This window comes from Danio rerio, chromosome 5 (assembly GCF_052040795.2).
Source record: "Danio rerio strain M-AB ecotype USA chromosome 5, GRCz13ab, whole genome shotgun sequence".
Classification (NCBI taxonomy): Eukaryota; Metazoa; Chordata; class Actinopteri; order Cypriniformes; family Danionidae; genus Danio; species Danio rerio.
Genome location: NC_141025.1, coordinates 24,550,322 through 24,571,441, shown reverse-complemented (window position 1 = coordinate 24,571,441; position 21,120 = coordinate 24,550,322). Strand labels below are relative to the sequence as shown.

At 35.8% G+C, this 21,120-nt stretch overlaps 2 protein-coding genes across 7 annotated transcripts in view; both read left to right on the top strand.

The window, feature by feature from the left end:
• Window positions 1–12,755, top strand: part of acsl4b (acyl-CoA synthetase long chain family member 4b) — a 56,017-nt gene extending 43,262 nt beyond the window's left edge. The window contains exons 7-15 of the mRNA NM_001099739.1: window positions 560–683; window positions 824–895; window positions 991–1,130; window positions 3,191–3,360; window positions 3,453–3,527; window positions 7,397–7,591; window positions 7,682–7,796; window positions 8,877–9,034; window positions 11,262–12,755. Of these exons, the coding sequence (NP_001093209.1) occupies window positions 560–683; window positions 824–895; window positions 991–1,130; window positions 3,191–3,360; window positions 3,453–3,527; window positions 7,397–7,591; window positions 7,682–7,796; window positions 8,877–9,034; window positions 11,262–11,419 (1,207 nt within the window). The 3' untranslated portion in view covers window positions 11,420–12,755. The remainder of the gene's footprint in view (window positions 1–559; window positions 684–823; window positions 896–990; window positions 1,131–3,190; window positions 3,361–3,452; window positions 3,528–7,396; window positions 7,592–7,681; window positions 7,797–8,876; window positions 9,035–11,261) is intronic.
• A 487-nt stretch (window positions 12,756–13,242) lies between these two features.
• stag2a (STAG2 cohesin complex component a) overlaps window positions 13,243–21,120 on the top strand; it is a 29,897-nt gene continuing 22,019 nt past the window's right edge. For 2 of the 6 annotated variants that reach the window (XR_015490436.1, XM_087252559.1), the window contains exons 1-7: window positions 13,243–13,494; window positions 14,174–14,256; window positions 14,562–14,637; window positions 17,372–17,503; window positions 17,731–17,827; window positions 17,906–17,982; window positions 18,730–18,934. Coding sequence is in view for 4 of the 6 variants with exons in the window: in XM_087252559.1 (XP_087108685.1) it covers window positions 14,219–14,256; window positions 14,562–14,637; window positions 17,372–17,503; window positions 17,731–17,827; window positions 17,906–17,982; window positions 18,730–18,934 (625 nt within the window). In the remaining 2 variants the exon portion in view is untranslated. Of the gene's footprint in view, window positions 13,574–14,173; window positions 14,257–14,561; window positions 14,638–17,368; window positions 17,504–17,730; window positions 17,828–17,905; window positions 17,983–18,267; window positions 18,305–18,729; window positions 18,935–21,120 lie in introns of all 6 variants that reach the window. The other 4 variants (XM_087252560.1, XR_015490435.1, XM_087252558.1 and 1 more) reach the window with 4 other exon arrangements.

Genomic DNA, 21,120 nt, shown 5'->3' with positions numbered 1-21,120 from the left:
GAAAATGTCAGCCATTGACTTCCATAGTATTTTCTTCTCATTCTAATGATGCCAATTTTTACCAGTTTCCAGCTTACTTAAAAACACATTGTTTTGTGTTCAACAGAAGAAAAAAAAGGTTTGGAATAAGTGGAAGGTATAGATAATAGGTCAGTTTTGCTATAGCGATTTAGCTTACACTTCAATTCATGTTAAAATTTTAGCCATTTTAAGATGCATTTTTTCATTAGTTTTTTTTTTCACGTTTTACACATAATTTTAAATTTAATTTAAATAATGTGAAAATACTGTGATGCAATTTTTTCAGGAGTCTTTAGTGGACTTATTTTTCATTGCAATATACAACATTTTTAGATTAAATTAAGTATTAAAATCATATATTTAAAAAAAAACTAATTTATTATAATACATTTAATAATATATAATGAAATATAGTGTGTAAATGTGTATAATAAATTTATAAAACAAATATTTAGTTTGGCAATAATTTTAGTTGATTATGATCAACTAAAATTATTGCCAAGCTAAATATTTGTTTTATTGCTGTGTGTATATGCAGGTCTCAGGACACAATAGTATCTTATCTTCCACTGGCTCATGTACTGGAGCTGACTGCCGAAATCTCCTGTTTGTCACATGGTTGCAGACTTGGATATTCCTCCCCACACACTCTCACGGACCAGGTAACACACACACACACACACACACACACACACACACACACACACACACACACACACACACACACACACACGCACACACTCCTTTATTCATCATTAATTTCTTTATTCTCTGTGTTTGACCTGTACTGTTGTCTGTTCAGTCTAGTAAAATAAAGAAAGGCAGTAAAGGAGACTGTTCTGTGCTTAAACCCACTCTCATAGCAGCAGTGCCGGTGAGATTTCTCATACATTTTCCTCCAAGTATATATATTTATTTTTCATTTCCCCCTCTATACTCAGCTTTGGTGTGTTTGTGTCTTTTGTGTAGGAGATCATGGACCGAATCTGCAAGAATGTTAATGGGAAGCTGCAGGAGATGTCAGTCATAAAGAGGACTCTGTTTAAATTGGGTTTCGACTATAAACTACAGCAGGTGTCAAAAGGAGCCGATTCTCCTATGTGTGACATGTGAGTCACTTATCCAGATTCTTTCTATCTATCTATCTATCTATCTATCTATCTATCTATCTATCTATCTGTCTGTCTGTCTGTCTGTCTGTCTGTCTGTCTGTCTGTCTGTCTGTCTGTCTGTCTGTCTGTCTGTCTGTCTGTCTGTCTCTTCTGTTTATCCATCCACTCCATCCATCCTTCCTGTTCATCTATTCCATCCATCCATCCAGTCATCCATCCCGTTCATCTATCCTATCCCGTCCTGTTCATCCTTCCTGTCCCGTGCTGTCCTATCTATTTATCCGTTTATCCCGTTGAACTGGTTAAATTCAATTCAATTCACCTTTATTTGTATAGCGATTTTACAATGTAGATTGTGTCAAAGCAGCTTCACATAAAAGATCATTAAAAAATGAACTACACTGTTTCAATTTACTAAGTTTAAGTTCAGTTCAGTTTAGCTCAGTTCAGTGTGGTTTAACAATCACTATTGAGAGTCCAAACACTAAAGAGCAGTCCATTGATGCGCAGCTCCACAGATCCCGACTCATGCAAGCTTGTGGCGATAGCGGCGAGGAAAAAACTTCACTAAGTAGCGAAAGTGAAGAAAAAATAAATAAAAAAATTCATCCATTCCATACCGTCCATCCATCTCGTCCTGTCCATCCATCTCGTCCCGTCCATCCCATCTGTTCATCCATCCTGTCCGTTTATCCGTCCCATCCATCCCTTTCATCCGTCCATCCCGTCTCGTCTGTTCCGTCCATCCTGTTCTGTCATCGTCTCGTCCATCCATTCTCTCCCGTGCCATCCCATACATCCATCCATCCCATCTGTCCGTTTATCCATCCATCCATGGATTTTAGCCAGACAAATAACTGCAAAATTAAATGGCAAAAATAACTGTGCCGCCCTAAGCAGCAATTATTCAGCGGTTAACACTGTCACCACAAAGCAAGAAGGTCACTAATTTCCATCGGGTGCTCCGGTTTCCCCACAGTCCAAAGACATGCGCTATAAATGAATTGGATAAACAAATTTGCCCGTATTGTATGAGCATTTGTGTGAATGAATATGTATGGGTGTTTCCCAGTACTGGGTTGCAGCTGGAAGGGCATCCAAAGCATAAAACATGCTGGAATAGTTGCCAGTTCATTCCACTGTGGCGTTCTCTGAAACAGAGACTCAGCCGAAAGAAAATGAATAAATGAATAATTGCTGCTTATTTGTCTACAATAAAAGTGATGCAAAAAAGCTGTACAAAGTAAATTATAGCAGAAAGAAGCTGACTCTCTGAAATCCATCACAACTACAACAACAGTTTTGTTAGGAAAAATAATTTGCATATTAACAGTCAGAGCTCACTAAAGTCACAGTTAATATCAGCGGCTGACACGTTGCTTAACATCTCTACTTAACATATCCCTTTTTTCAAAATAAGGCTTTGAAATTCAATAGACTACATTTTTAAATACATTTTTATTTATACAAATTATTCCCACACAATAGAGCCTATTCAGTGCACTGTTCAAACATGTATTAAAAAGATGTACAAAGATCCTCTTAGAGGTTTTCTGAGTTCTTTTATCATATTTGTTTCATAAATCAAACGACTAATTCGTACATATATGCTAGTTTACAGAACTCAAATTGTGAAATAGTATAATTACTAAACTTTTCATAAGCCTGTATCTTGACTGGTTGAATTATGGTGACATTTTATGACCTAAATGGCCAGCAGGTTTGCAAATTTTTTCCACATTATACCCCAATGCAAATATTGTCTGAATGGCTTGATATAAATAGTTTTGGTTCATTTGGGTGGCATTTCTTTTCTTCTTTTTTGGTCTTGATGGCTTTAATATAATTCAATTCAATTCAATTCAGCTTTATTTGTATAGCGCTTTTACAATGTAGATTGTGTCAAAGCAGCTTCACATAAATGGTCATATATGTGACCATATAAAAAAAACAAATGCCACAAAATGGTAAAGAAACCATAACAGAATGGAACAAATTGCAAAGCCTAATATCTGCTCTTCATGTTTTGTCATATTGTAATTTTGTTTGTCTCTCAGGCTGTTCTTCAAGCAGGTGAATGTGCTTCTGGGAGGCTGTGTGCGCCGTATGTTGAGCGGAGGGGCTCCACTGTCTGCTTCCACACAGAGATTTATGAACGTGTGTTTCTGCCCCATTGCTGTGGGTTATGGCCTTACAGAGACGTGCGGAGCTGGCACTATATCAGACTGTAAGTACACACAAAAAAAAGTGTGTGACATTTTTCCTGTGTGTTTCTATGGCTATATTCCTGTGCTGACATGTTCAGGCTTGTCTTTGTAGCTTCTGATTACAGTACAGGACGAGTTGGAGCTCCTCTCATTTGCTCTGAAATAAAACTGCGAGACTGGCCTGAGGGTAAGACGAACACGCGGACACACACACACACACACACGCATACACACACACATTGAGTTTTTGTGTTGTTGGGGGCTTCCTATAGACATAATGATTTTTATGCTTTATTCTTTCTTTCCCCTTACTCAAATTCTATCCATAAACTTATGTGTGTTAACAAGTATTGTGAAACTTTGTCCCCACAATGTAGTGAATACCAGTACCACACACACACACACGTTGGATTTTCATGTTTTTTATGGAGTTCTTATAGACATAATGATATTTATATTGTACAGTCTGTACATAGTTTTCACTTCAGGGTTTCTGCAGGGTCTTAAAAAGTCTATAATTTAAAAATCTAAATTTTAGAACTTAAAAAGTCTTAAATTCGCTGTTCTAGGTCTTAAACATTTTTACGCAGGTCTTCTTTTTCTGATGTCCATGTACTGCTACATCTAATGCTCATTTAAATTCTTTTGTTGTTGTTGTTGTTGTTGTTGCTTGGTTTTCATGTTTTTTCACTAGTCCAAATGTAATTTGCACTATTACAACAACAAATGAGACCAACATGCAATAGCCAATCAGCTTTCTGTTTTTAAACTCAGTGTGTGCAGCGAATGTGACATCATCGCAGAGTTTGCGGAGGTTCACATTAGGATGATTTTGGCTGGTGGAGCTCACAATTTTTTTTGAGACTCTGTTGAACTTCACACAGTACCCCGTTTGATTTGAGTTGATTATGAAACACTTTGATGAGATTTTGTCTGAAACAGGCATGACTGTACAGACACCTTTATGATCCGCCCATGCGCGAACATTAGGATAACTAGAGGAACAATAATTCTTAGCTAGAATTTGCAACAGCAGTGAGAAAGGAGGAACATATTTTGTTAAGTATGGAAAAACCGTTTGTTAAAGCCAAAAGAGGACATGGCAAAAGTTGATAACTGGAAAAGAGTATTTGAACCTATCAGTTTACAATATACTCATACCCTGTTTTACTAGGCTTTATTGATGATAATGGTCAGGAATGTTGGACCGTTAATGTCTTTTTAGCTTATAAGTAGAGGACAGAAACTAACCAGCCAGTAATGTGTGAATTGTTGAGTGGGCTAACTCTAAAAAAAAAACATTTGTACCTTTTTTGTACTGTTTGTTACTTTTATTCTTTCCTTAATAAAAATTTAATTGTAGAGCAACCCAGGTTCTGTAGTCATTAATATTTAGCGTTAATTGGTAGAACTGTCCAAGATATGAACAAAAGCAAGTGATGCATTAAAGTTAGATTTAAAAAAAAATCTTAAATGGTTATAAAAATCTTTATAATCATTATAATAAATTATAAAAATAATTAGTTTAAAAATCTCGCATGATATTAATAAAATGACGTAGTTCCGGAAACTTCCAACTTCTCTGTTTCTCGTCTGACTTTACGGTGGCTTTCTTTTGACTACTCCTGTTGTTTTAAAGAGCCTTGTCTGTTTGAGGTGCACGCGCAGTCTATGAAGGTGTGCGATACAGTGACCTGCGAAAGTATAAATCAGCCTTAAGATGTTTGTTTGTTTTTTCCTGTATTTCAAAGATAACTTCAGTAGTGTTCAGTTTGAATATATTTATTTTGCCACTAATTTTCTGATTGTTGCATTTTCTCTATGTATTTGCGTGTTTTTGATGTTGCAATATAGGTCCTAAATTTAATACTTGATGGTCTTAAAAAGTCTTAAATTTGACATTATGATATCTGCAGAAACCCTGCACTTCCCCAACCCTACCACTAAACCCAGCCAATAAATACACTTGACATTTTTAAAATACTTCATTCTTTTTTTAATACTTTATTTATAAGTTTTTTTTATATATATATACAAAATACTTCTTTCTTAATGGATTTGAAGCTATTCTTCTTGTGAATACCAAATAATGGGACATCCCAAGTTCTCATGCCTGAAAACCACATGAAATTAAAATAACAAAAGGAAAGTGAAATGGCAAACCTAACAAAACATTCTACCAAATGCATGCACAAATGCTTTACAAAAATGTTCTCACAAGGTCAAAAGTTGCAGATTGATATGATAGTGTGGACAAAGGGGTAAAAGTAGTGATTTGACGTTGTTCGAATTTAGATTCAAATGTTTAAACACCCTCGTGGGTTAGTAAAGTGTATAACGAGAGATTAGGCGTAAATAACATACATATCTACTGTTTCAAAGCTCTAACATGCTAATCCAGCACATATCAGTGCTTAAAATGTCACAATAATGTAGTATTTGAACCTTTATATAACTGTAAAAGGCTCCATATTTTTGAGAAAAGAGCCACCCTTTATTAATAGGCTGCTTACAGGGCTGGAATTCTGGGTATTTATTAACAGACGTTTCACACTGTACATTCACAAACCCTGGGTTAACTTTTTGTTTTGTAAATGTCATTGTAACTGATTGGATGAATAGATTTTTGTTGTTTTAAGCCACGTGAAAACCACGAAGTCAAGAAAACAAAAACAAAACTACAAATGAATGAAAACAAGTCGAATTGTGTCTTTTTACCATCTCATCACTCCTAGTTTTTTACTTTTCTCTCACTTGCTGCATGTTTAATTTTCATCTTACTGACATGAGATGAGCTTCACTGCTCAGTTTCTTATTGGCTGTCTGTTGCCAAGGATCCAGCAGCAACAAGTAAACACAATTCTGTTTCACATTAAACAAACTAAGCACCGCAATGCAGGCTTATTAATTAATTAATTCATTCATTCATTTATTCATTCATTTTCTTTTCAGCTTAGTCCCTTTATTAATCTGGGGTCGCCACAGCAGAATAAACCCCCAACTTATCCAGCATATGCTTTACACAGCGAATGCCCCTCCAGCTGCAACCCATCTCTGGAAAACACCCATACACTCTCATTCACACACATACACTAAAGACAGTTTAGCTTATTCAGTTTACCTGTATCACATGTCTTTTGGACTTGTGGGGGAAACCGGAGCACACGGAGGAAACCCATGCAAACGAGGGGAGAAAATGCACACAGAAACGCCAACTGACCCAGCTGAGGCTCGAACCAACAACCTTCTGGCTGTGAGGTGACAGCACTACCTACTGCACCACCGTGTTGCCCACAATGCAGGGTAGACACCAAGTCAAAACTGCGGTGCAAAGTCTTAGCAGGGTTTCAGCCCCTGTAAAAAGTGGTTCTAACACATTTTTACATTTTTTATTTTACCCAGGGTTAAAAATTGTGGTTAGAATTACCCTAACTTGGGGTTAAGTGCAGTGCGAAAAGCCTTTTGATTTGACATTTGATCCCCATAAAGTAACAAGACTACACACACACATTCTCAAACACACGCACACAAGCTGGTTTGTTTTTTTATTTTGTGGGGACATTCTGTAGGTGTAATGGTATTTACAAATTGTATTTTTATTTCTTTACGCCCTTCCTACACCTAACTCTATCCCTTAAAGCATAGGTCTCAAACTCAATTCTTGGAGGGTCGCAGTTTTGCTCCAACCCTGATCAAACACAGCTGACCTTTCTAATGACAGTGTTCATGATTCTTTTAAACACCTTGATTATTTGGATCAGGTGTGTTTGATTAGGGTTGGAGCAAAACTGTGCAGAGCTGCGGCCCTCCAGGAATTGAGTTTGAGACCTATGCCTTAGAAAAAAACTTTGCATTTTTACTCTCTCAAACAAAAACCTAATTCTGTATGATTTATAATCCTTTTGAAAATTGACGACATTGGGCAATGTCCTCATAAGTCATGTTCCCCGAATAAATTCTGTCATACCCATCTCATTATACACGTTTGTGCCAACAGTATAATATATTCCTCTTGGTTTCACATTCCTAACTTTTAACAACCCCTGTCATTCGTAGGTGGATACACCAGCCAGGACAAGCCTCACCCAAGAGGGGAGATTTTGATTGGTGGACCAAATGTTGCCATGGGATACTATGGGAGTGAGGGGGAGGGGCAAAATGACAATTTCTGGGTTGACGAAGCGGGCCAGCGCTGGTTCTCTACTGGAGACATTGGGGAGGTTCATCCAGATGGTTGTCTGGAAATTGTGGGTGAGTAGACTCTGAATCATCTTACGTCAGAGTCATCTGGTGCTGGGTTACATCAAACAGAACCTGCCAATGATACACTTCTGCTCTCAGATCGGAAGAAAGACCTGGTGAAGCTTCAGGCAGGTGAATATGTGTCTCTGGGGAAGGTTGAAGCTGCCATGAAAAACAGTCCCCTCATTGATAACATCTGCGTCTATGCTAGCAGGTACAGGGAAACTTTATAAAAAAAACTATTATACTTCACTATATTCTGTAGCTAGAAATTAACCTGTATAAACACTACATTTTGTTGCCAAACTCTGCTTTTGCATTCATTTAAGCAGTAGGATTATGATCAGTTCAAGACTAAGATCCATTATTGATGGACATTTTGATGGGTGTTTATTGCTATCCATAATAGTTAGTTGATATTATTTGATATTGATTTTATCAAGGGAATTCTTCTTCTTCTTCTTCTTCTTCTATACATTTTATTCAACTCTTGATGTAATGTGATGTTCAATGCTTCTCATTTTGTTGATGAATATATATTCTTTCTATTATTTTCAGCTTTTTTTTTTTTTTGTTTGATACTAAATAAACGTATTCATGTTTGAGGCAGATAGTCTACCAAACATTACAATGAATCTAAAAACAATGTGCCATTCCATTTATTGTTTTTATTCAACAATAAATCAGCATATTAGTATTAATGGTCACACTTTACAATAAGGTTCATTAGTTAATGTTAGTTAATGCATTTACTAACATGAACAAACAATGAACAATACATCTACTACTGTATTTGTTCATGTTAGTTAACATTAGTTAATGAAAATAGAGTAGTTCATTGTTAGTTCATGTTAACTCATGGTGCATTAACTAATGTTAACAAGCATGGAGCTGGATGTTAATAATGCATTAGTAAATGTTTAATTATGATTAATAAACGCTGTACATGTGTTGTTCATGTTAGTAAATGCATTAACTGATAAACCTTATTGTAAAGTGTTACCGAATTAATTAATTAATTAGTTAATTAATTCATATTAGAGATATGAAGGATCAGATTTGTTCTGCATTTCCTCATATCACAGGAATATTGCAAGAAAACTAATCTCCCATTGTAATAATTATTTTAATTAATTAATTTTATTAATTAATTATGTCCTCAAGCTGACAAACAGTGATTAAAAGCCACAAAAAAATCATCCTCTTGTGTGTTTCTTGCACAAACCTCTAATATAGACCATTTAAGCTGTACACTGATACTGAAACACAGATCAATTCTTGTGTTCTTCCTTAGTGACCAGAACTATGTGATCAGCTTTGTGGTGCCCAATCAGAAGAACTTGACAGAGTTGGCAAAAAAGAGTGGGATAGATGGCGAGTGGGATGACATTTGTAACCACACTATGATGGAGGAGGAGGTGCTGAAAGTCATCAAAGAGATTGCAGTTACAAGTAAGACCTTTTTTCATTTTAATTTAATATATATATTTATTTACTGTAAAAAACTAACTCTGGAACACAACCTGTCCTGGTGTTTTGTTCAGAAAATAAGTTGCTATGACTATTCACATGTCTTTGGAACCCATGCTGAACTCATTTGTTTACTTGCCCGTAAATATACCCAGCTTTGATTTGTGATGTTGTGACTTTGAAAATAACTCTGCAGTAATGCACTGTTAAAGCTAGATCACCATTTAATCTCCTATCGCTTTTTCAAAACCAGTTTGAGTTTCTCTCATTGGTAGAACACAAAAGATGATATTTTGAAGAAGGTTGAAAACTGGTAGCCATTGACATCTATAGTAAAAGAAATTATGTTTTTTTTTTTACTATGAATTTAAATGGCTACCGTTTTCTAGCATTCTTTATGCTATCTAAATAAAGAAACATTTATATTTGACAGAAAAATAAAGAAAGAGAATAACTCCTTCTAGAAACTTAAAAGATTAAATTATAGTATTAAATATTAACTATTTCAGCATTTTTTGAACATTGCAAAAACATTAGTTTCATGTGTCAGAGCTGAAGAGAGGTTTATTGGAGTGTGTGTAAACAACATTTATTTTGATTTTGTCAGTCAGTGCGTCTCGAGTCCTTCATATAAAAAGTACTGTTCAGGCAGTATTTTTGACCATATTTACAAAACGTTCACACATTGATCAATATATATCAATATACACTCACTGGCCACTTTATTAGGTACACCTGTCCGACTGCTCGTTAACAAATTTCTAATCAGCCAATCACATGGCAGCAACTCAATGCATTCAGGCTCATAGACATGGTCAAGACGATTTTCTGCAGTTCAAACCGAGCATCAGAATGGGGAAGAAAGGTGGTTTAAGTGACTGAACGTGGCATGTTTGTTGGTGCCAGAAGGGCTGGTCTGAGTGTTTCAGAAACTGCTGATCGACTGGGATTTTCATGCACAACCATCTCTAGGGTTTATAGAGAATGGTCCAAAAAAAGAAGAAATATCAGATGAACAGCAGTTTTGTGGGCACAAATGTCTTGTTGATGCCAGAGGAGAATGGCCAGACTGGTTTGATCTGATATTGGCAACAGTAACTCAAAAAACTACTGGTTACAACCGAGGTATGCAGAAGAGCATCTCTGAACACACAACACGTCAAACCTTGAGACAGATGGGCTACAGCAGCAGAAGACCACACCAGGTGCCACTCTTGTCGGCTGTAAATAGGAAAATGAGGCTATAATTCGCACAGGCTCACCAAAATTGGACAATAGAAGATTGGAAAAACGTTGCCTGGACTAATGACTCTCGATTTCTGCTGCAACATTCGGATGTTAAGGTCAGAATTTGGCAGTAAAAGCGTGGATCCATCCTGCCTTGTTTCAATTGTTCAGGCTGGTGTTGGTGGTGTAATGGTGTTGGGGATATTTTCTTGGTACACTTTGGGTCCATTAGTACCAATTGAGCATTGTATCAATGCCACAGCCTACCTGAGTATTGTTTCTTAAACATGACAATGAGTTCACTGTATTCAGTCACCAGAACTCAATCCAATAGAACACCTTTGGCATTTGGTGGAACGGGAGATTATTTTGTATGTGCAGCCAACAAATCTGCTGCAACTGCGCAATGCTAACATGTCAATATGGAGCAAAATATCTGAGGAATATTTCCAGTACCTTGTTGAATCTATGCCACGAAGGATTAAGGCAGTTCAGAAGGCAAAAGGGGGTCTAACCCGGTAAAAAAAAGGTGTACCTAATAAAGTGGCTGGTGAATTTATATATATATATATATATATATATATATACACATACAAGGACAGGAACTTGTATAATGACATGGGTATGACCTAGTTGTACTCTATTATGGTGGATTATAAGGACATACCATGTCTTCTCAAAATGTAAAATGCTTAAAAATCATACTTAACAGTGTAGGGCCATAGGCTACTCCATAAACTAAATTACACTCATAGAGATTCAATGAATTCCCACCAATACCTGTGTGTGTGTGTGTGTGTGTGTGTGTGTGTGTGTGTGTGTGTGTGTGTGTGTGTGTGTGTGTGTGTGTGTGTGTGTGTGTGTGTGTGTGTGTGTGTGTGTGTGTGTGTGTGTGTGTGTGTGTGTGTGTGTGTGTGTGTGTGTGTGTGCGTAAACTGTAAATAAATTGTAAATTAAATAGGTCTATGTTTTACTTTTATAGGTAAACTGGAAAGGTTTGAGGTTCCGCAGAAGATCCGTTTAAGTTCTGAGCCTTGGACTCCAGAAACAGGACTGGTGACAGATGCCTTTAAATTAAAGAGGAAAGAGCTAAAAAATCATTATATGAAGGACATTGAGAGGTTATATGGGGCTAAGTGATGAACATTAAACACCTAGTGAGGCTGATTCCCTTCTGTTTTACACTTTTCACTAAACATGAAAAATGAAAGCCAACTGGGATTCGTCCATGTACATTTTACTGCCAACCCTGCTGATCTAAGTAGAAACACCATTCTGCCCTCTGCTGGATGTAAATGATCACTATTTCCTCTGTGATTAAGTACTATGAGGAAAAGCTTAATTTAAAAGCAATAAAGATGCAGTGAAGTTGTATTATTTTGTATTTTCTACCCAAAAAGGTGCCTTAAAGCATAGCTATGTCAAATGTTTTTTTTAAATAGAAAATTCTGCCATATCTACTTGAAAGTGTTTTTGGGATGTACAGTTTCACATTTTTAGTCTGTCAATGTGATTGTTTTGTTAAAAGTCAGTTGAACAAATGCTGATGCAATGTTTTTAGGGATTCAATAACCTTATTTCTAAGGAAAGATCTGCAGAAATAAACCTGGGAACTCTGTAAATTGTGGAAAATAATGTGGTCTGAGTTTATGTTTACATATGTATAGGAAATCGGTTTTTGATTCTGTCTACTGTTGACATGAAAGGGAAAAAAGTTTTTTAGGATGTTTGTATGTTTCATCTCTAGTCGTTCATGTGCACGGGTTCAAGGCACCTCACAAAACTAGGAAGTCATCTTTTTACATTTTATGCTGTCTATAATATTATATAGTTCAAAAAAGCTGTATCAACATTCCTCAGTATAAACTGTCATTCATTTACTATTTGGATGAACAAAACTAAATCATTTGACTGCTTTTCTGTTTTATGTGTTTTCAGATGTTTTTTGTTCACAATGCAAACTTGCTTAAGTTTTTTAACAGGTTGTTTCCTTGTGTATGTGCTTTTTTCCAATATATTTCATAACACAGCTATGTCCTGACATTATCTATCAAAACAAAAATGCTGCGCTGCCTTACTAGTTTGTACACCAAAGCTCCACAGAATGTTGATGCTTGTTGCATTCTGTAGCTTGATGTTTCATTTCAGAATTCAGTAGAAACCTGAATTTTATCTGTCAAAGCTTTACTGTACCAATTGTTGTTCCTCAATTTTCATTTGGAAAATTGGATGTTTGACACTTTTAAGTATGATTATTTTTATATAAAGGTCTGATATATCTTTTTTACACCACTGTAGCATTTGAAATGGTTGACAAAGTAAAACACTTTAAAATCTGTTTGACATGAATAAAGTCAACAATGTTCAAGTCTTTTCTTTCTTTGTTTGTAAATAGAAACAGTGTGATTAAGAAACTAAACGGTTATAAACAAAGTAACAGAATAATAATTGAAAAATATGTGCTTTTTTCCCAGTATATTTCATAAAACAGCTGTCCTGACATCTATCAAAACAAATTCTGTGCTATCTTACTAGTCTGTACACCAAAGCTCCACATGATTTCAATGCTTGTTGCATTCTGTAGCTTGATTCTAAATTTCAGAATTCAGTAGCTCAATTTGATCTGTCAAAGCTTTACTGTACCAATTGTTGTTCCTCAATTTTGATTAGGAAAAATTATGTTTGCCACTTTTTTTAAAAGTATGGATATTTTTATATCAAGTCTGATATATATTTTTACAATACTAAAGCATTTGAAATGGTTGACAAAATAAAACACTTCAAAATCTGTTTCTCATGAATAAAGTCAACAATATTCAAGTCTTTTTGTTTCTTTGTTTGTAAATAGAAACAGTGTGATAAGAAAACTAAACCGTTATAAACAAAACAACAGAAGAATAGTTGACAAATGTTTTGTGGGAGTCCCATGATGTGAATATGTATGTGTGTGTGGGTGTGTTTGTGTGTGTGGATACCAGAATGTGGGTGTGCGTGGACGCGTAATAAGTGTGTTTTGGGTTTCTCGAGACTGTATTTTTACTCCTGTCCACCCACAGCACCAAACTGTCTCTTTTAGCTACGAAACACCAACAGAACTGAGCCAGTTCCACTTGGATAATGTTTTAATGCTCTAACCGCGGAGCTCCGGTCCGGTTCGGTTCTGTTCGGCGGCGTATCTGGCCGGGTTTGATGCTGCTGGACTCACGCTGAGGGAGGTGAGGGAGGAAATGGCGGCCGATTCTCATAAATATCAGCGATTTTAGAAAAAAACTAAACAAATTGAAGACATTTACTGTGAGTTCGCGGTGGGATGCATTTCCCAGTGTCGTTCATGTGACAGTTTCAGTCGTTAGTTTAAATCGTGAGAATTGTTGAAACACTACAATGTGTTTATTGTGGCAAAACGTAAAGTTTAAATGTGGTTTTGCAGGGACTTTGACATTGTTTAGTGGGTTTGGGGCGGTTTTAATGACTGTTAGAGGAGCTGGAGGCCCCGTTAGCTTGTTAGCATGCTAGCCCGTGTTTACGGAAATCAAACTGAACATTAAAAACACAGTTAAATAAATGACCACACATTAACGTTACACGAATACACAAGCATTGTACGTGTTTATTGAGTTTGTGTGATATTTAGCAAGTAGATATTGTTTACAGTAATGTTTTGAATGCAAATGTCTGATATTTATTATTAAAGTGCACACACATAATGCACACGTCCTTCACACTAACATCCACCGCATTAATAACCTTATTCAGAAACCGCAGTATGAGTCTTATATGATTACTTTAAAGCATACGTAGATGTTGATATCATGTGCAGACGTTTGCAGATAATGTTTTTATGCTGCTGTGTGTGTGTTTTTCTTCATTTGTGAGTCTGTCTGTCTACTGCAGTGTGGGGACACTTGAACTCCAGAAGAGACAGAAGATGTTGAGAAAATGATAGCAGCTCAAGAGCTTCAAGCAGACTTTTACCAGTAAGTGTCTGATACACACTATAAAGTTAACTCACTCTTTCTTCAACAGAGCTTGTCTGTTTCCCAAACTATGGATACCTGCTTACCTAGACAGCATTTATGGCCATCATAGGTACATTTGAGTTCTGCACCTGCTAAATGACAACTTGCTTATGTATATGAGCTATAATGTATTCAAGCATATTAAAGAGCTGATTTTCATCTAGAGTGTTTCGGCACTGTGCTCACACAAAGCATACCTAACCTATTGTTAAACACACGTGAGTTACTGTCCAGTTACACGCTGCTGTGCTTTGTTTGTTTAGGGAAGGACACTCTCTGCTCTCGGACACAGATCTTGAAGATCATGAAGGGCGAAATGGCAAACTTGCAAAAGGAAAGGTATGTGTTTGCCACTAACTCTTTCATACATGCATTCAGTTCTCCTTAATCAAACAAACAGATATACTTTTTAAAATGTATAGATATAAGAATCATGTACATGCATAAATGTTGATTAATAAAGAGAGCTATAAATGCTAGTATTTTTATTTTTAAATTGTAATACAGCATTATGGATGCAACATGTGCAGTAAAAACCAAAAGGTAAATTCACAGAGAAAGTGGATGTTAACATTATATTGAAACATGTTTCTATTTTTATATAACAACTCATCACAGAGTTTTGGAGTCAGAAAAATAACAATCTATAAACATTTATTATTTTTAAAATGAGGAAAATAAATACGCATTCATGTGACATGTGAAAATGTCACTTGTGTGACTTTGGTAAATCAAATATAATTGTTTAGAAACATTTTCAGAGAACTTTTTGAGCATTTTTACAGTACTGTAAAATACAAGCCTACACACACACACACACACACACACACACACACACACACACAACTTAGAGTTTTGCTATTTTGGTGTAAACCTAATTCTTTTTCATGTCAAGCTTGACATTTGCATGCAATTGCCCTAATGTAAGAAACGTAATTATTATAACTGCTTTTTTAAACAATAAAGAGTGTGTCTGTCATTGAAAAGCTTAACATTTTAGGACCTGCTGACTAGATTTTCAAAAGGGAGAAAGAGAGACTTTCCCAGCATGTCTTTCAAAAAAGAGTAGGGGTTTAACCCAAGCATCCTGGCCAAATTTGCCCACTGGCCTCTACTCGTCATGGCCTAACCATCCCCAAATCATAATTGGCTTCATCACTCTGTCTCCTCTCCACTAATCAGCTGGTGTGTGTGGTGCAGTCAAGCACAATATGGCTGTCACATCATCCACGTGGATACTGCACACTGATGGTGAATGAGGAGATTTCCCTCATTGTGTAAAGCACTTTGAGTGTCTAGAAAAGTGCTATATAAATGTAAGGAATTATTATTATTACTTTAGTATTTGCTTTAAATTTTTTTCTTCTGTATTTACCCATATACAGTTGAAGTCAGAATTATTAGCCCACCCTGTTTATTTTTTCCCCCATTTTCTGTTTAATGGAGAGAAGATTTTTTTCAACACATTTCTAAACATAATAGTTTTAATAACTCATCTCTAATAACTGATTTATTTTATCTTTGCCTTGATGACAGTAAATAATATTTGACTAGATATTTTTCAGGACACCTGTGTTCAGCTTAAAGTGACATTGAAAGGTTTAACTAGGTTAGTGATGTTACTAGGCAGGTTAGGGTAATTAGGCAAGTTACTGTATAAAGATGGTTTGTTCTGTAGACTATCGAAAAAATATAGCTTAAAGGGGCTAATAATATTGACATTAAAATGTTAAAAAAATTAAAAAACAGCTTTTATTCTAGCCAAAATAAAACAAATTATTATAAAAAATATATTATCAGACACACTGTGAAAATTTCTTTGCTGTTAAACATCATTTAGGAAATATTTAAAAAAAGAAAAGAAAATTTGAAGGGGGGCTAATAATTCTGACTTTAAATGTATCTATATATCTTCTTTCTTTCTTTCTTTCTTTCTTTCTTTCTTTTTCTTTCTTTCTTTCTTTCTTTCTTTCTTTCTTTCTTTCTTTCTTTCTTTCTTTCTTTCTTTCTTTATCATTTTTCAATTGGTTTATTATTTATTTGTCTGTGTCTTGATTCATCTTTGCATACTTATTGAAGGCATTTTTCCATGAAATGAAATTTTGAAAATTAAGAAATTTATTTTCTTTGCTATAATTTATTTTAATTGTAATTTTCAGTTTGTATACATTGAAATACAGTGCAAAACTTTACATGCATTTTTTACACAACAATAACCTTGCTACATTTACAAATTATAACAAATTATATATATATATATATATATATATATATATATATATATATATATATATATATATATATATATATATATATATGTTTTGATATATATATACATACATACATAACTAAACAAAAAAATAAACAAATAAAAAATAAAAATGCTTCTTTTTTAGTTAATGGTAATCTAATCAAAAGTGATCATTATTATCATACTGAATACAGTGTACAGCAAATACATAGGTTGACGAGTGTATCAATACTGAAACAACATTTTTATTTATTCATCAGCTTCTTCCTCTGTTAATTTCACACCTTCGATATATCTGATGAAGGGACTCCATATGTTTTCAAATACATTCTGTTTAGCTTTTAGAATGCAAGTTATTTTTTACCAATGGCAGGCTTGACAACATTTGTCTTATCCGTTGAGTAGTGTTTGTTCTTTGTCCCTAGCAAAGCTACACATTTTTTTGGCATAAAGCAAGCTGAGGTCTATAAATACTTGTTCGCTTTTACTATAGTTTGAATTTTCTTGATTTATAAAACCAGCAAAAAAAGCTTTGGGTCGAGGAGGATTTGTTTTGAAATTATCTTTCACTTATGACTCTTATCTCTTTCCAAAATAATTAAATCATTGTACACTGCCAAGTACAGTGAAACGAGGTTCCTCTAGCTGTCAAACATTTTGTGCAAATATCTGCGCAAAGAGACGTAAATTTACAGACATAGTATGAGCCTAAGAATTGTTTTTGAACTGCAAGATTTAATTTGTTTGTTTGTAGTTATTTCTTAGGTTAAATAGCCATTTTTTTTATGGACTTTTTCTTGTTTTTTTATTTGTTACCAGAAGGGCAAGAAGAGCATTGGGGAGAAGTTGAAGGGGTCAGAGGTGAGAGGTCGGGTCAATGGCCACCATCAGGAGAATGACATGGAGAATCTCAGCTTGTTTGAGATTGTCAGATTGGGCAAAAGTGCCACACAGGTACCAACACACACGCAAGCATCTTCAGACACACTGAATAATTAAACCATTTTCATTCACATTTAGAAACAAACACGCACTCAACGTGCTTCGGTATTATATTCCATACATCAGTTGCGTGTGTGAGATTAGTTATGATATCAAGGTCTGTCTGCTGTGTGTGCTTTCAGTGTAGGCTGTGTGTGTATTATTGAGTAAGTGTGTGTATTTTTTCTCTCATCCTGCAGTCAGTGGTTGATGACTGGATCGAGTCCTATAAAACTGACAGAGACTCTGCTCTGCTGGAACTCATCAACTTCTTCATCCACTGCTCTGGTTGTAAAGGTGTGTGTCTTCCAGGTTTAAATAAGTTTGCATAATTGAAGTGCGTTTTATTTTATTGAACACATACGTTTATTTTAGGTACGGTGAGCTTCGAGATGTTCAGAAACATGCAGAATTCTGAGATCATCAGGAAAATGACGGAAGAGTTTGATGAGGTATGTTAATGAGCGAGATACACCACAGAAGCTGATGCAGGTCAAATGTATGATATGTAAAACGGTGTGTTTGCTTGGAGAAAGAAGATACTGAAGCTACTGAAATGAAAACTCTACAAAGGGATAGTTCACTCATTATTTACTCAGTGTATCTGTTGAAAGATATTTTGATGAAAACTAAAAACCTGTAACCATTTACTTCCATAGTAGGAAAGCAAATACAATGGAAGTCAAAGGTTACATGTTTCCAGCTTTCCTCAAAATCTATTTTTTTGTGTTCAACAGATGAAAGAAAGCCAAACAAGTTTGGAACAAGTGAAAAGTGAGTAAAAAATTACCAAATGTTCAGTTTTGAGTGAACTATCCCTTTAAGTTCTCACATATGATTGGCTGTTTTAGGGTCCAAGGCTTTGTTCTTTAGACTTTTATGATCTCTGTTTAATCAAATCACACATTATAGCAAATCTTAGTGTAAACGTCAGTTTCTAAACTGTTTCCCAGATACTAATATTGTGACCATATATAAAAGATGAATCACTACCTCACCGTTTGAGATTAGGTGTGGGTATAAACATTGCCCATCATACTTTTCAGTTGTATCACTGCACACTGTGTGCATATATTATCGGTGGGTTTGATAATTGCTAAGTAGGATGTGATCCTGGATTAACATCTATGTTATTTCTGTTCTGTTCATACTAACCAAGCCGATGGATGTGTGTATAAAGTTTGTTTTTGTGTGTTTAGGACAGTGGCGATTATCCGCTGGCGATGGCAGGTCCAGCGTGGAAGAAGTTTAAAACAAACTTGTGTGAGTTCATCGCGACCCTGGTCCGACAGTGCCAGTACAGCATCATCTATGATGAGTACATGATGGACACGCTCATCTCTCTGCTCACCGGCCTGTCAGACTCACAGGTCAGAGCGTTCAGACACACCAGCACTCTGGCAGGTTGGTGAACTCGGGCTGGATATCATTCAGTTTTAAGCATATTACCACAGTACACCAGCAATACACTTGAATGCTAATAATTTTCATGAAAAATGCAAGGTTAGGAGATGATTTTATATTTAGAAGAATAAATTTTTTCTTCTTATTAATAGGTTTTGCAAGGTCTTAAAACCCTTAAATTTCAAAAACTTCAAAAGTTTTAGGTCTTAAAAAGTTGTAAATTCGCTGAAATATTGTATTCAAGGTTTTTAAACACTTTAAAGAGCCCATATTATGGGTTTTTGAAAATTCCCCTCCATGTAGTGTGTAACACAGCTCTAAGTGAAGTGGAGTATCCAGCTAAGGCTTAAATCTGTTAGTGTACAGTGTTAAAAACGGTTGATTCATCTAAAAAAGAGTCGACTCATAGTGCTTCAAACGAGTCGCCTTGATACGGATTCATTAGGTGTTTCGCCATGACGTACGAACGAAACCAAGTTATTCACGTGCACGCGCAAACCCGGGAGATTTCAAACCTGAGGCCCCGCCCTCTGACGCAGAAACCGAGACACACACACACACACACACACACCCACAAACACACACACACACACAAACATGCCGGTCGATTGAAGTCACACTGCAGATGGATATATTGAGTCTCTACCCAAAGATGAAACCTCAGCATTATAGCCAAGCAGTTGGAAACTACTGGAAACTTCTGGAAGCTACATGCTACAAAGAATACTTCATCAGCGTTTGTTAAAGGAAGGATCAGTAACTTACTGATAGACGTCAGGATGGGTTTCTTCCTCCATTTCTCAAGTGTAAGTACGTGCGATTAAAGTTGCCTCGTTGACTCTAGCTTGCAAATGTATTTAGTTGTGATTTGTTACTTGTAACCGCGTGTACTGTATCAGGTTAACTGGCTATATTCTCTTATCGCGTGCAAAGTCACGTTAAAAACGCGACGCGTGCTGCGTTAACGGAGCTCCGTGGACGGGGAGTAACGTTAGTGTGTGTGTCTGTGTGTGCGTGCGCGCGCTGTCGTCCGGAGGTGTGTGTGTTTGTGTGTGTGTGTGTGTGTGTGTGTGTGTGCGCGCGCGCGTTGTCGTCCGGAGCAGGGTTAAGTGCGTAACTGCGTATGTGTGTGTGTGTGTGTGTGTGTGTGTGAGTGTGTGTGTGTGTCTGTGAAAAGAGCAGAGTGAGAAGCTAGGAGATCTCCTCAACAGTTTTTGGAGTTTTTGCTCAATAAAATAGTCAGTCGTCTGTATTTTCAAGTCCATAGTCTGCATTTACATTGACCCACTGGCAGCTAAAATCCACGCCTACACTATCGAGCGTGTATGAACTGTGATTACTTTTATATTGCTGATTAGCTGTTTGGCATTTCACTCTCTGACTGAAGGCAGTCGACCAATCGCAACAGACTGTCATCGGTCCAATCAGCGCAGATTAGCTTCGCGCTAAGGAGGGGTTTGGGAACAAATGAATCCCTGAACGATTCATACAGGAGTCGCTGGGATAATTAGGTAAAAATAAATGCAGATTATAAGACCATGAAAGTGTTTTTTGACCTTGCATGCATATTAAACTGTTGTTGGAGACCCTTACAACCAAGATATGACCCTATTTCATGTATAATATGGGCTCTTTAAACGAGTCTCAATTTTCTTTTGTCCATATAAAGCTACCCAATTGGTCAAACACATCCAATCATCAGCTATCCATCTTAATAGAACTGTTACCAAAGTTACATTTTAACTCTGTTTAACAATATGGTTTAATAACTTTTCTGATATAATAATAATTTTCCTTCCATTTGTTTAAAAGTTCTACATATATTTAGGTGGGGACACTGATCTGGACAGACTGCTGTGCATGTATTTAGTTTATTATAGTTTTTAAAACCCATTTTTAATTGTTTTTAGACATTTTTTTAAAAAGAAATTTTATATTTAAAAAAGTGCATTTATTCAATAAAAATGTTTGCTTGTTTTGACTATTTAAAATATGTGGCTATGAAAGCACTCAATTTTAAATTTTGGTTTTGATGTGGCAAGTTACAAATATTTTATATTGGCATTAGAAAAAAAACTTAGTGTTTATTCAAGTATAAGCCGGAAATTTGATTCACGATATTCTAAAAAGGTATTAAAATGTCTTAAATTTGATAAATCGTGCAGAACCCCTGTTATTAAAGTTAA